Source organism: Accipiter gentilis, chromosome 5 (assembly GCF_929443795.1).
Source record: "Accipiter gentilis chromosome 5, bAccGen1.1, whole genome shotgun sequence".
Classification (NCBI taxonomy): domain Eukaryota; kingdom Metazoa; phylum Chordata; class Aves; order Accipitriformes; family Accipitridae; genus Astur; species Astur gentilis.
Genome location: NC_064884.1, coordinates 1,444,658 through 1,457,906, shown reverse-complemented (window position 1 = coordinate 1,457,906; position 13,249 = coordinate 1,444,658). Strand labels below are relative to the sequence as shown.

At 40.3% G+C, this 13,249-nt stretch overlaps 1 protein-coding gene across 6 annotated transcripts in view; it reads right to left on the bottom strand.

The window, feature by feature from the left end:
• Positions 1-13,249, bottom strand: part of NCAPD3 (non-SMC condensin II complex subunit D3) — a 28,677-nt gene that overhangs the window by 6,765 nt on the left and 8,663 nt on the right. For all 6 annotated transcript variants that reach the window (XM_049801167.1, XM_049801164.1, XM_049801162.1 and 3 more), the window contains 14 exons: positions 11,120-11,193; positions 10,092-10,226; positions 9,097-9,317; positions 7,429-7,620; positions 6,994-7,091; positions 6,747-6,862; positions 5,244-5,351; positions 4,590-4,704; positions 4,387-4,494; positions 3,134-3,372; positions 2,289-2,368; positions 850-987; positions 391-524; positions 41-240 (listed from right to left, as the gene is read on the bottom strand). In XM_049801167.1, the coding sequence (XP_049657124.1) occupies positions 41-240; positions 391-524; positions 850-987; positions 2,289-2,368; positions 3,134-3,372; positions 4,387-4,494; positions 4,590-4,704; positions 5,244-5,351; positions 6,747-6,862; positions 6,994-7,091; positions 7,429-7,620; positions 9,097-9,317; positions 10,092-10,226; positions 11,120-11,193 (1,958 nt within the window). The remainder of the gene's footprint in view (positions 1-40; positions 241-390; positions 525-849; positions 988-2,288; positions 2,369-3,133; positions 3,373-4,386; positions 4,495-4,589; positions 4,705-5,243; positions 5,352-6,746; positions 6,863-6,993; positions 7,092-7,428; positions 7,621-9,096; positions 9,318-10,091; positions 10,227-11,119; positions 11,194-13,249) is intronic.

Here is a 13,249-nt window from a genome sequence, read left to right as displayed (position 1 = left end):
TGGCCAGCCCTCTTCCCGCACCAGATCAAGTGCCATTCACCTGCGAGATGAGCTTTTTTTGTGCTGCCTCCATGACAGCATTGGCCACTGCCATTTCATCTTCATCAGCCTGAATGTCTTCATCGGGTTTTGATCTCATAGTTGATAGCTTGATTTCTTTGCAGCTAAGGACTGCAAATGTATCCGAGAGCAGCTCACTGGCCTCAAGGTCCAAAGGAAGGACGTTATCCACAAAGCATGCTGGAACACACAGGGAAGAAATAAGAAGCATTTTACTGGAAACAGCAGTGCCAGTAAAGACAGGAAGATAACACAGCTGGAGTGGGAGCCTAATGGTTTTATATAGAAACCAGCTCTTTGTTTGCCAGATTTTTAAAGACAGATCCTGACCTAGGATGCTCTGGCTGATCTTTGTTGTGATGGTAAACCTCTGCTCATCTGTAAAGTGGTCTAGCAGGAACTTGTAGATACGCATTCTTTTTTCTTTGTTAACTTTTCCCTTCAGAGAGAAGAGATTCTTCGCTCTGTGGCAGAGAAAGACATTTTACAAGGGCCAAGTCACATTATGCGAACTCACAGAAATAACAAGACTTTAAATCAGCAAGGAATACGTGAATGTCACTTTCAAGACCCATACACCTGTTAGGATAACCACACACTCCCACAAATTACATGTACAAGTCCTCCCAAAAGTGTCAGGGGGAAGGCAGGACACTCTTAATTTAACACTGTTTCCCCTAGCTGTTTCCCCTGTACTGCATACATAATTATAAGCGCCACGAGCACTTTGCTGTATGGCCAGACAGCCCATCATTTAGCAACAAGGAGATACAAATGTGCTCAACTGACCGCACGCTCTGGGGGAACCTGTTGTACTTCTTATGTTTCTCATAGCTATTGAAATGGAAGATGCACTCAATGAAGTGTTGGGAGAACATTACTGGATTCCTCTTCAGTAAGAGATGCACCAGGCAGAACTCTCCAAACCTGGAAAGGAGGAAAAGAAAGAACTTATCAGCAGGTAGCTTCTAGAAGCCACTCCTGAAACACAGTGTATGGTTCACAAGCTGTAAAGCAGGAGGATGGTTTTCCTCTGCCAAGACTCCCTCCATACCAAATTTAATTCTTGCCCAGCTCCATTTGGACTTGAGCAAGGATATCAGCTCATTGACTTTAAGCCTTTTTTCATCCAGAGAGAGACACGTGTTTTCCACATCCACAATATTACTTCATTTTTTTGCCATTAAACAGAGACAGAAATAAATTTTAACTTGAATCCAGGCACAACACTTTCATTATTTAAATAACTTAAGTTCCATTGTGTTTGAGAGTCTTACAGTACTTTGCAAAAAAGTTAATCACCAGAAGTCCTGTAAGAGGTGCAAGTCAATCCCAGACTCGAAGAACGTGTTTTTGTCTGGATGCAGTCACTGAATGCAGATGCAAAGAAAAACGCTCCCAAAGAAATAGCACCGTGTTCCTTAGCTAAAGCTCTAGGAACATGATGTTGCAATGTCACCATCTACTGGAAAGACATTTTTAGATAGCAAAAACTCACTGAAGAGAAAAGAATGTGTAAATATGCACTAGTAAGCAATGATAGGTAGATGGCCCTGGAAACACCAATCTTCAGATTGATTGTTCCAGGTAGAAACAAGTAGCAAGGTGTCCAAGCCTCCTCTGCATCCAGCACTCCGCATGATCTACCATCCTTAGAGAAACGTGCCACACTCATTTCTCATGTAACAGAGCAGCTTGAGCCTTTGAAACCTACAAAAACTTCATAAACATGCACTTAAAGCCAGCATGCATAATTCCGCGTACACGTCAAAGTATTACAAAATGTGGTAGAAGGTTTACAAATACAAGGCATGCCATATAAGAAAAAAGAGACTATTTAATCCTATTCCTAAAACAAAACCAGTACTCAAGACAGAGCCTATCTGAAAACCATGAGGAAGATTTCATAAAGGCTTGTTTCAAAAATTCCTTTTTTTCTGGATAATAGAGTCAAAAATAGAGTAGAGCTGCATGTTTTGAAGACAGCCAAGAACACACAGCTTGCTATCTTGGGACCTTCAAATGACTTGAAAAGAGGTTCACCACTCCTTTGCTACCATTGCAGACCCTAAAGCATGAACAACTGTGTGAGTGAAGAGGTTAATGGGAGAACCATCTGCTCTCTCACTGAAATTTTTCTTTGCACGCTGCACATGCAAGACTGGGACTGGTTTTGAGTACATCTCTGATCTTCAACTCCTTTATTATTTTACAGAGGAGTATTTTACCTGGCAATATCTGGATTTGGATCCACCAAGACGCTGACAAAATGGAAGAAAAGACAGTCTTTCCATTTCACAAATTCCTCCTGTAAGAAATTGGCAGACAATAAATTCTCAACCTCAATCAGGAAAAACCTAGTATGAACCTTCAGACTATAGTCAGGACAGTATCTCATGGAGCCTCGCAGAATGTACATCAGGCAAATGAGCAAGCCATACAACTTCAGCTGGAGGCGCACAAAATAAACCCCAAGGAGACAATGTTTTGGAGGATGCTTTAAACAGCTTAAATGCCACAGCGGCAAGCATCTAGGTTTACCACAGGTATCAATAAAAAAGTAAAAACATGAAAAATCTGTTCTCCCATCCCAAGGCACACATGCTCTTCAACACTGTTCTCAGAGCCAAATGCACTCCAAATCTGCCTTGGTTGGCTTCATATGAACACTGGGAGAGTAAACACCTTGAGCCTCTCAACATTTACATCTTTAGAACAATAAGCAGAGACAGTAGGAGAAAAAGGTGCTGTGATGCTTGTTATATTCATTCATATAGGAGTGAAACTGAAAGGAATTCAAAGAAACAAAGAGAAGACAAGAAAAGAGGTAACCATTGACTAAAAATAATCTCATTATCCAACTGTGTTAAGTGTCCTCTATATGATTTCTGCCTAGCTAGCAAAAAAACACCCCAAAACCAGCAGTAACAAAACACATAGTTTAAAGTCTTCTTGATTAACTGTAGATTAATCAAGGTACAAGCAATACACCCACTGCTCAGGTAGCCAGTATTCAGCCCAACAGAGGTACTTGAATCAGGTTCTCAGATACAGGCTTAGAACCCCTATTTACCTGCAGAAGGTTGGTAAGCAGGATCAGCGTCTGCTTACGGATGAAGGGATTTGGATCCTTCAGACACAATGAAATGTTGGGAATGTATCTGTCCACCATGGATGTGTAGCGGATACATAAATCACACATAACGATGACAACGTTATTGCGAACAGCCACATCACGTGACACCTCTAGTTCTCGAGCTAGAGCTGCAATGCATTTCTTTGCCAGATCCTCATGCTGTAAACACAATTTACCTGTGAAACAGAGATGAGACTGTCAGTGCTGTGAATATATTCTTGCTCCTAACCACCACAGCCCAGCTTACTGCCTCCTTTGAGTCCAATATGGGCCAAGAAAGGAACCAGGAAGTAAACAGGGGAATAAACAAGAAACACATGCTGAAACTTGATGAGCAATCTGCACAATCTCTCAAAGAAATGATACTTCAAGGAGTTCTTCCAAACTCCTCTTAGACCTATAGTGTGGGTCTCTATGCCAAACTCCCTCCTTCAGAGAGAACTATTTCTGTATACAGGGTATTATTCAAAGCAGCTAAAAAGAACAGCCCCAGCTGTCATAGGCATAGCAGGGAGACACCCACCTCTAAGAGCATCACTAAACCAACTTAATATAAAATAGCCTGCATTCTAACATTACTTCTCCCTAACTGTTTCTAAGCTCTGTACAAAAGTATTAAGCTTTCCAAAGCAGTTAAGGAAAAAATAATACTATCTATCTTCAAGAGACTTGTTCCTAGCCACAGTGGTACTTCAAAACCAGAACTTTCACTTAGTACTCTCCAAAACAGCGGAGATGCAGCTTGACCAGGCTTCTCTCAAAGAAGCTCTTCATTCATGCTGAGAACAAGTCACTATGTGCAGGCATTCTGCTCTAAACTGCATCAAAAGCATCAAGTTTTCTTCATCCTCTGTTGAGCACCTTACTACATGTAAGATGATCCTTCAGCCAGACAGCAACCAACTCCGAGTACAAGGACAGTACGATTCTGAAGGACGTTGCCAATTATTGATCACTATTAATGCATTAACCACCTTGAGAACCAGTCACATAGACGGCAGAATTTTTATGGTTTATGCAACTTGTTACCATGGATATTTGCACTGCTAAAAGCTGTGAGCTGAGGCAATGCAAACGTTGAACACTGTGGCTATCTGTTACAACCGACACAGCTTTTGAGCCGAACTTTAATCAGAAAGGCTGAGAACTGGATACACGAGGTCACGCTTCTATTGCGGGATGGTACTTGCCTAGAGTAATGAATGCATGAGCTCTGACCACTGGAGGCAAGGCTGATCCTCTGAATTGGGACAGTGGCTGAGAAGCTGGAATTGCCTCACCATCTGGAGAACGAGACACTAGGAAAGAACAGGTCGAGAACGAAAACATACTTTTCTGGTAAACAGTGTTGTCTGTAAATGCAAAATTAAAGGCAGTATGGAGAGACCCTCACATTGGTCCTCGTTGACAGAAGCAGCCAGAATGGACTGAATCAAAAGAAAGATGCGTTTCTCCACTTTGGCTGGACACAGCTGTGCAGCCTCACCCAAGATGAAGAGGTGTCTCACCTACAGAGAAAAAGCAACACTGCAGTCAAAAGGCAATGGCTGAGCTGCAAATTAAATCAGCAGCAGTAGGTATGGTACTTCTCCAAAAACAACTTAAAATTCCCTCAGTCCTTTCAAGAGAGTGGCTAGAGAACAGAAGGTGAAGCTTTGAAACAGAAATGGTGTGTGGGTGTGTTTAATACGCTATAACCCCCTCACATCTACTAATAATATTGAAATAATCCTCAAAGCATTCCACACGTTTTACAGACTTATTTCCCAAACAGCTCATCTAAGAAGTATGAGTGGAAGAGCAAAGGAAAAGATGTGTCATTCTATTAAAAATACATGGGGTATCATATCCTTAAAGCTATTGCTGATGTATAAAACTGTTGTATGCTCCCAGGCCCATAAATACCAGATTTCACGATGAGCTTACACACAAGGTGTGCACATCGGTATTTTCCTACGTAACACAGTTATTGGCGTGAACACCAGGAACACCAGTTTCAAGTACACTTACATATTTGGACCAATCTGTGAACGGGAACCAAACTTACCAAGAGATCTTCTTGCAGCTGCTCTGCTCCATCCTCTTTGAGGACTATATTCGAAATATAGCTTTCACAGGTGGATACTAAATCTCCATACACCCGATTGAGCAGCTCCTGCTCCATAATTGAAAAAAATAATTTGGCACTTTATTAATTAAACAAAATGTAGCTGTGATACCTGTCCACACATGAATCCCTAATCTGAAAGTCCTTATACGCTTTTAATAATCTTAAGTCCTATTGAAATAAATCAGACAGTGCCTTAGAGCTTTAAAATTCTTCCTGCACATCAAAGGATGTGTACAAGTGTCAAAACACCTTGGAGAATGTGGCTTTTAATGATCTACAGGCCCAAGTTTACTTCATTATAGATATCACACAGGTTTAAACAAAAAGGATTTAGATGACTGTTTCATGTATATCCAATACACTTGAGATTGTGGATTTTTAAATATTTGGAAAATGCAGTTCCATTCAAATGAAAACACAAGGCAAATTCCAAGGGGTGGAGGGGAAACAAAAAAGCTAATTGCCTACCAGATTGTGATGAAAATAAAGCATCATTTCTCTTTTTCTATCATCTAAAACTGGTAACATAAGAAACCAAATACATATATGTATGGCAGCTAAGCTGTTAGAACTGCTAAAGTGACCAATGTACAGGAACACCTGCATTTGGTTTTAAGCCAACATACTGTGATGACTATGCCTACAAAGGAGGATTTTCTGACTGCCCGTTTGAGAAAACAAAAGCCATTAATCCACCCTGGTTTCTGAAGCACAGACTGTGCCGTTTTGCATACTCTTTACTAAACATTATTGGGATGCCTATTATGAAATAGCTGTCATCTATATTGAAAGAGAAATATAACACATACACAAAGAAAAAATCATTAGCAAGAGAGACCTGCATCAGTTTTAGCTTCTTTGCGACTGTGCTCAGGCTTAGATCTCTATTTTACCAGCAAAAGATAGCCCACCTTCTCACTACAGGAATGGAACAAAGCTATGGCATAGAACATGTGGGGGCAGAAAAGAAAAATGCGCAAATGATGTTTTATTAACTCCGTGTTTGATCCCATGAAAGAAGTCTAGAAATATGTGTACCTTCAGCAGCTCTGATATAGAATAATCAGAGCTTATAGTATAAACCTATAGCTTCAAACTGGACCAAGCCTGAGAAATAGCTGCTATCATAAAGGCACAGCAACAGGTCTCCTTTAGGAATTCTGTAAACTTTGACAGAAGGCAAATGCGGGGGAAAGGGGGGCAGGGAAATCCTTCTGAAGAAAGATTTCTTACAAGTCTGTCCTTAGCTACAGGATACTCTCCACCACAACTGCAGTAAAGCAAGTAAGAGAGCTGGGCAGAAAAGACTCAAGTTGCTGGAGTCAGATCCTCTTTGTTTCGAGAGCTAATCAACCTACAGACTGGAGACAGAAGCTGCCTTCAAGAGACAGCCCCTCTACGTGTGAAACAAGCTATTTTAAGACATATTTTAAGTCACACCTGTGCCTCCTCTGGCACATGTGCAGAGGCATGGCAGAGCTTCTGCAGAGTTTCTACAGCTGGGCTAATCACCTCCAAGGGACAGTGAGACTCCCTCAGCCAGCACTCGATATTATCTGAAAACGAGATCACACACATAAAATGAGCATTTTCTAAGCTTATCAACTGCTTATGGAGAAAAAAATAACTGTTAAGATGGGAGGCATGAACCCTGCCTTCCCCCCTGCAGTTTTTCAGGCCCACTCACCAATCAGCCTCTCACAGGTGCTTTTAGGGAGGTGCTTTGCAACATGACCCATGACACACAGTATATTCCCTGTAGTATCAGTGCTCATGTTCTGCTGCCTGAAAAATAGTAGAGCAGACAAACTAACATTAAGCTAAGGAACAACACCAAATCACAGTAGAAAAATCCTTTCATCTGGGATATGCATTATTAAGGCAGACCTGTCAAACCAAATGAAAGCTCAACAAGCTTAAGAGTTGGTTACTGCACAAATCTGCAGGCCATTCCTTGCCTCCTAGCTGCAGAACCAATTGCCTGAATAAAGAACTGTGATCCAAGAAGCTAAACAGCAATCTGCCTGTGGAAGGACATTAAGTGCTCACTTGCTTTGTTCCTCCTCTTCATCCCCATCTCTTTCCTCCAGAATGGAGCACAGAGTTCAAAGCACACACATACCTGCTGACATTGTCCCAGGATTCAATGATCTTGGAATAATCCAGCTTGGGTGAAGAACCCGCCATCTTGGCAAGCAACATCCAAGCTGGTACAGCATGCTCCGTTTCCACATGAGACATGACATTATTAATGAAAGCAGAGGTGAACTTATTCTGTCCGGACCACATTTGAAAAGCTTTGTTCAAGTAATGTCTACAAGAAAGAAAGAAAAGAAAAGTAAGTTAAAGGACAAGTAAACAAAACACTTGGTCTTAGACACTGGCAGTAAACAACAACATCCCTGTCCAGGATACACTGGGCAATGTAACAAAGCTGCTATCGCTTGTCATTCCCGCTACTCAGAATACATAGGGATTCCTACTAAGTATTTTACTAGCAATATTTCCAGTCTTTCTGTTCACAGTCCTGACGCTCTACAGACCTGGCATACAAGCATGGATGTAGTGCTCTGTGTCAGTAAAATAGAAGGTCCAACTGGTACCATGACACATCAAGAAAATATAATTTCAGCAATCTGTAACAAAGACTTTCTAGTAGTTGTTATTTAATACCCATAATGGGACAGGATACAGTAATGTTAAGGCTCCATAACTTGCTCATTTTTCTATTCAACCCTAGTTACCTACTTCACGTTGAAAGAGTTCTGAGATTTATCAAGCTGCAGGGTACTCTAAGGTCATTAAGAAGAAGGTACCATGAATCTGCAAACTATGTTATAAAATAGCCCAAATTAGAACACTGACAGTTTCACAAATTGGCAAGGCAGCACAACCAGTATCTCATTTTCTATTTCTGAGCTATTATGCCCTGTTGAGTAATAAACATACAGCTGTCTTTAATCAATGTTGTGTCCTTGTCATACTGTGTGTCATCCCATTTCTTCTGCTTCTTCCCACAGCATTCTGCAAAAGGCAGAATAACTCTATTTGTCATAAGACAAGTAACATATTATACATCAGAATTAATAAAAGGCAATGTTCTCCTTTCTTTATATATCCTCTCTTACTTCTGTCATCAGAACACCTCCTTTTGACTTAAATATTCATGCTGCTATCAACACATCAAGAACAGCATGCAACACTCCTGTATATGAACACTTGAGTTCAGGGAGAGAGCACAGGTAACAAGAGCAGCAAGCAGAAATACAAAGACACAAAGCAAAACTGCACTCTTCTCACCAACTGCCAGCTTGTCCATGCTTGACATCTCCTCCGTCCCAAGAACTGTCAGAGCAAAACAAGCACCTCACAACATGATGGTTTCTATCTCTAGCAGTAATATGCGCTTATACTGACTGTTTCAAGCAGGGAATTCAAGTAGCTTAAAAAAACCTCACCCAATAAATTTAGTTTCTTGTCCTTGCACAATAGACAGCACGTGCATTTAAACAATATGTAAACTGTGATACCCAACGGTCTGTGGCCACACAGTGAATGAGAGCACTGAGAGTATAAACTCATACTCTTATCTTAGTCCTCCAGTCAATAGGCAATTTCCTTCTGTAAAGGAAAAGTTGTGTATTCTAATGGGATTAAAGGTAAAAAGAAATTCTGGATTTTGTCCCTGAATGCTAACACAGTAAGGGCAACGAAAACATCCAACGCACCAGACAAAGGGCTATTACACAAAAGCCATCAGAACCCACAATGAAGGGAAAAATGCACTTACTTCAGCTCCTGGCTTTCTGATGTCAAGAGGGTAAGGAGATCCCATGCTAGAGCCTGCTTTCCATCTTCACTCCTGAATTTATTATAACTTTTTATATGTTGCAACAAAAGCTGATCAAGGCAATCCAAGGCCTTTTCTTGGACAGAACTTTCAGGGTCCATCACAACAGGCACCACTCCATTTAACCAGGCCTTTTGCACTAGAACATTATTGTGCTGAGACTGAGAGAAACACACGTTGTATTAGAAACATTTTTAAATCATTAGAGGGTCCTGTATGCATGGGTAAGATCAGCAAAGGCCTAGAAACCTCCAGAGTCAGCTACTAACTTTGAAAATAAATTTAATAAACCCCAGCATACTGCTCAACTAGCACTGCAGTGTGGCAGCATATGGGAAAAGGGAACCTGTATCTCCTTGACACCACAATGTATTTGATCGCATCTATGACCAAGCTACTTGGTGCTTCTGCTAAAGTACTTCAATAATTTGTTTTGAAACCCTATAAATAACAGTATTGCAGTAAAGCTGTACAGCAGATGATTTAACACACACACACAAAAATAAAATTAGCTTCGCTTAATATAAACCCTATGCTCCAAACCTAAGTTACTAACCCTTTGTGAATAAATAGAAAAGAAAGAAAAATATTGCAGTGCTATTATCTACACATTACATCTTCGTAAAGTGATTCAGATTTTTTTTTAACTTGAGAAGGCCAGCAACATAAACATTTTCTCCATGACACACAAATCAACAGCTAGGAAAATAAACGTTTCCAACAGTTGGAAGCATTCTACATAAATCACAAGTATGTATAAGAATGAGTCATGACTTCCAAGTCAAAAGGTAATAAAAAAAATTAAAACAGTCATAAAATGAAATTCACTGAACGAACAACTGACATGTACCAGATTTGTCTGTTTCCTCCTTCTTTTAACCCACAGTTAGCTCATCTCTGGTCTGTATTAGAATTCATGATATTTTTTTTCTCACCACAAGGAGCTCTGTTATAGACTGCAAGGCCTGCTTCCGCACAGAAACAGCTGGGTCCCGGCAACGATCTTGAAGAGTGGACAAATCTTCTGCAGTACAAGGGATGACTTTGTGCTTCAGGATGGTCATAAAAACCTAGAAGCAAATACCAGCATAACTTTGTTGGGAATACAGGCCATGCGCATTGAGTAGAAAATCAAAACTACAACCTACCCCCTACCAATTGTAACTAGAGATTAATTTATCTCAACGAGAGTGAAACATCACATTCAGTTTACGAGGACTGGGCACAACCAGAGATGTAGAATAAAACAGAAAGAATCTTTTCAGTCATTCTGATTTTATAACAGCATTTGGATAGAGTGAGTGTTACAACTTCCCCTTGAAAATAATGTGTCTCTTGTATGAACCATGTCTTTTACCTGGTAATAAGGAAGAGGGGATTTTTTTTTTTTTCAAAAAGCATTAAAACAAAACAATTGTAAAGCCTTAACTGGGAAGCTCAAATCAGTGTGTGAACTGAGTGGGAAGAGTTGGGGTGAAGTTGACTAACAGAGGAAGGCAGTCAACAGCTAACGTATATTTTTTTTCAAAACTATGAAATTTTCATTGAAGCGTATCTCTTTAAAAGCTAATGACTTCATTAAAAAAATTGAGCAAAAAGCAAAGCAATGCATACCTCAAAAGGAGGCTGGATATAACCTAATCTCTTTGTTAACAAGGTCAAAAAACTAAGCAGATAATATGCTCAGTTTATAAGGAAGTCGTTAATTGAAATGCCTATTGACATTTGAAAAGAGCCTCTCTTTCTAAATGACAGAATAAGAGAATGCCAGCAAGAGTACTAGAAAAATTTTCCATCATCATGCCTGCATTATTTACCCTGTAGGCACTCTGCAGGAATAGCAGGAAGCTACAGGTGGGCAAAGTTACATACAGTTCACTACAGTACTGTGGCCTAATTATTTATTTTAACGGCATTCTGGGTAATCACCGAGAACAGGGAAGCATGCAAAAAACCACCATACCTGTAGAGCAGATTTCCTCACATTGGTTTTCTCATCCTTGGCTCTCAGTCTCAGCATGGCCATGACTTCTTTTCCTATCCAAAACCATGACAAAAATAAAGTACCCGCATCACTGTTTAGCAGCACTAGGAGGAATACAGCTCTGAACTCAACTGAACAACATTTTTTTGCCTGAGACTTTCAGAGGGCAAGAGAGGAGGACTGAACAAAGCACAACAAATAACCACCCAAAATAATTTAGAATGAGGTACAAGCCAGAGGGGAAAAAAAACCCCAAACATTTTTCCAAGTTCTTTCATTTGAAAATATATCTTAGGACATACCACAAAAGAAAGTGAGACACCAAATCACTTGATACACACAGCAAAAAAAAAGTAGAACTTTTGTAGCACAGGTAACCCTGCCATCTGTGGGAAAAGCATGTTGAGGGCAGACCACAGACAAATGGAACCAACGCAGACCCAAGGCAGGTTAACAGACTTGTATGCCAAGAGCTTAGAATGCTTACAAGCTTTTGTGAGTTATGCCTCAGAGCTCCACAGAGTATGAATTATTAATATATGAACTTCTCTGTTTTAGAGAGGAAATGACTCCATTTATGAACTGACTGAATTCCTTGAGGCTGCAGAATGGCAGCTGCGAAGAAGAACCTAAGAGTCTACAAGGAAACCAAAACACATCTCCCCTCCCTGAATGTCAAGTTAGGCCTCAAATTTTACTCTCCATAGCCATCCATCCTTATTTCTGCACGTTCTCAGGAAAAATACATAATAGAGATGATAGTTTATTAAATGACACACAACTGAATACACAGAGTCACAATCACTTATTTCTCACCTTTTGAATCATTCAAATGGACTTTTACCGTTGCTTTTAAGGTTCTGTTTACTGCTGTTTGTTAGATTTCTTACAGCATTAAGTAAGATTTCTCAAATATATGCCAAATTCAGAGATCTCTTACTTAGAGCGATTCATGCGGAGATCCACTCTGTTACCATTAAGAAACAGGAGTAGTCACAGGGAACTATTGAAAATAATTTTTTACCAAAGAAAGAAAAGGGACTTTAACCCGTGCTTTCTTAATGGGCAGCTAACTGCAGTTGCATCTTCCTCCCGAGAACAGCTTGACAGAAAAAGCACAGAACCTTCTTATTGCAAGATTCTGCCATTAAAATAGTCCAGGTCTTGTAAAGGTGACCAAATCTGCTAAAATAATCACGCTTTGCCAATTGACATTGATTTTACTCACAGTGACATAGAAAAGAGAAAAAAAACCCCAAACCAAACCACCAGCAAACAAAAAACATGAGTTCTAAATGGCTGAGAACTATCAAGGGAACATAATGCTTGTATGCTGTTGGGCAGTAGTAATTCTGCTGTGCATACCTCACCCTGCAGATTATCCCCACCCTCCTTCTTATCTTTGCCCTTGTGCATTTAGCATGTTTTGACTACCCTTGGCTAAGATTTATTTTGCTTCTAAAATATGAGCTGTTTGGTCTTCACAGAAGTGCAAAATTAGCACAGGCATAAGCCAAACACAAGCACGGGCCAGACAGCTTTGCTAATGCCCCTCCACTGACTAGGAGAGCCCTGTATTTCCACTATCCTCTTGAGCTCCAGACAGTCCTTTTTCTTCCAATCCTTTTCTTAATTTGTTTTGCCAAGTGTATCCTCAGCTGGGTATCAGATACAAAACCAGGCATCCTCTGCCACAAGGAGTTTGCAACTAAACAGGGAATACACAATACCTTAAGTGGCCTGGAGGCCTTTTCTATCTGAGAGAGCAGATTAACAAAATTTATCAGTGAAATGTTTTAAAAGAAAGCTTTCAGTGGAGAAGATTGGAGCCTGGCTCATGGAGATAGGGAGAGAGATCCCATGTGAAGAGCAGCATGAGACGCGTAACAAAGACACAAATGCAGAAGACGAACCAAGCAGTGAATTGAATTGTCAGCAGTTCAAGAGAGGTGAACAGCAAGAACTGAGAGCAAACATACTGGCAGAGGCCTAAAGGTTAGGAAGAAAAGCTTTTACACGGAAGAGGAAAAAGAAAGGAAGAGATTCAAAGAAGGAACACTGTGGCCACAAAAGCCAACTTACATGCTGATTTCATGCTATCAAAAATTA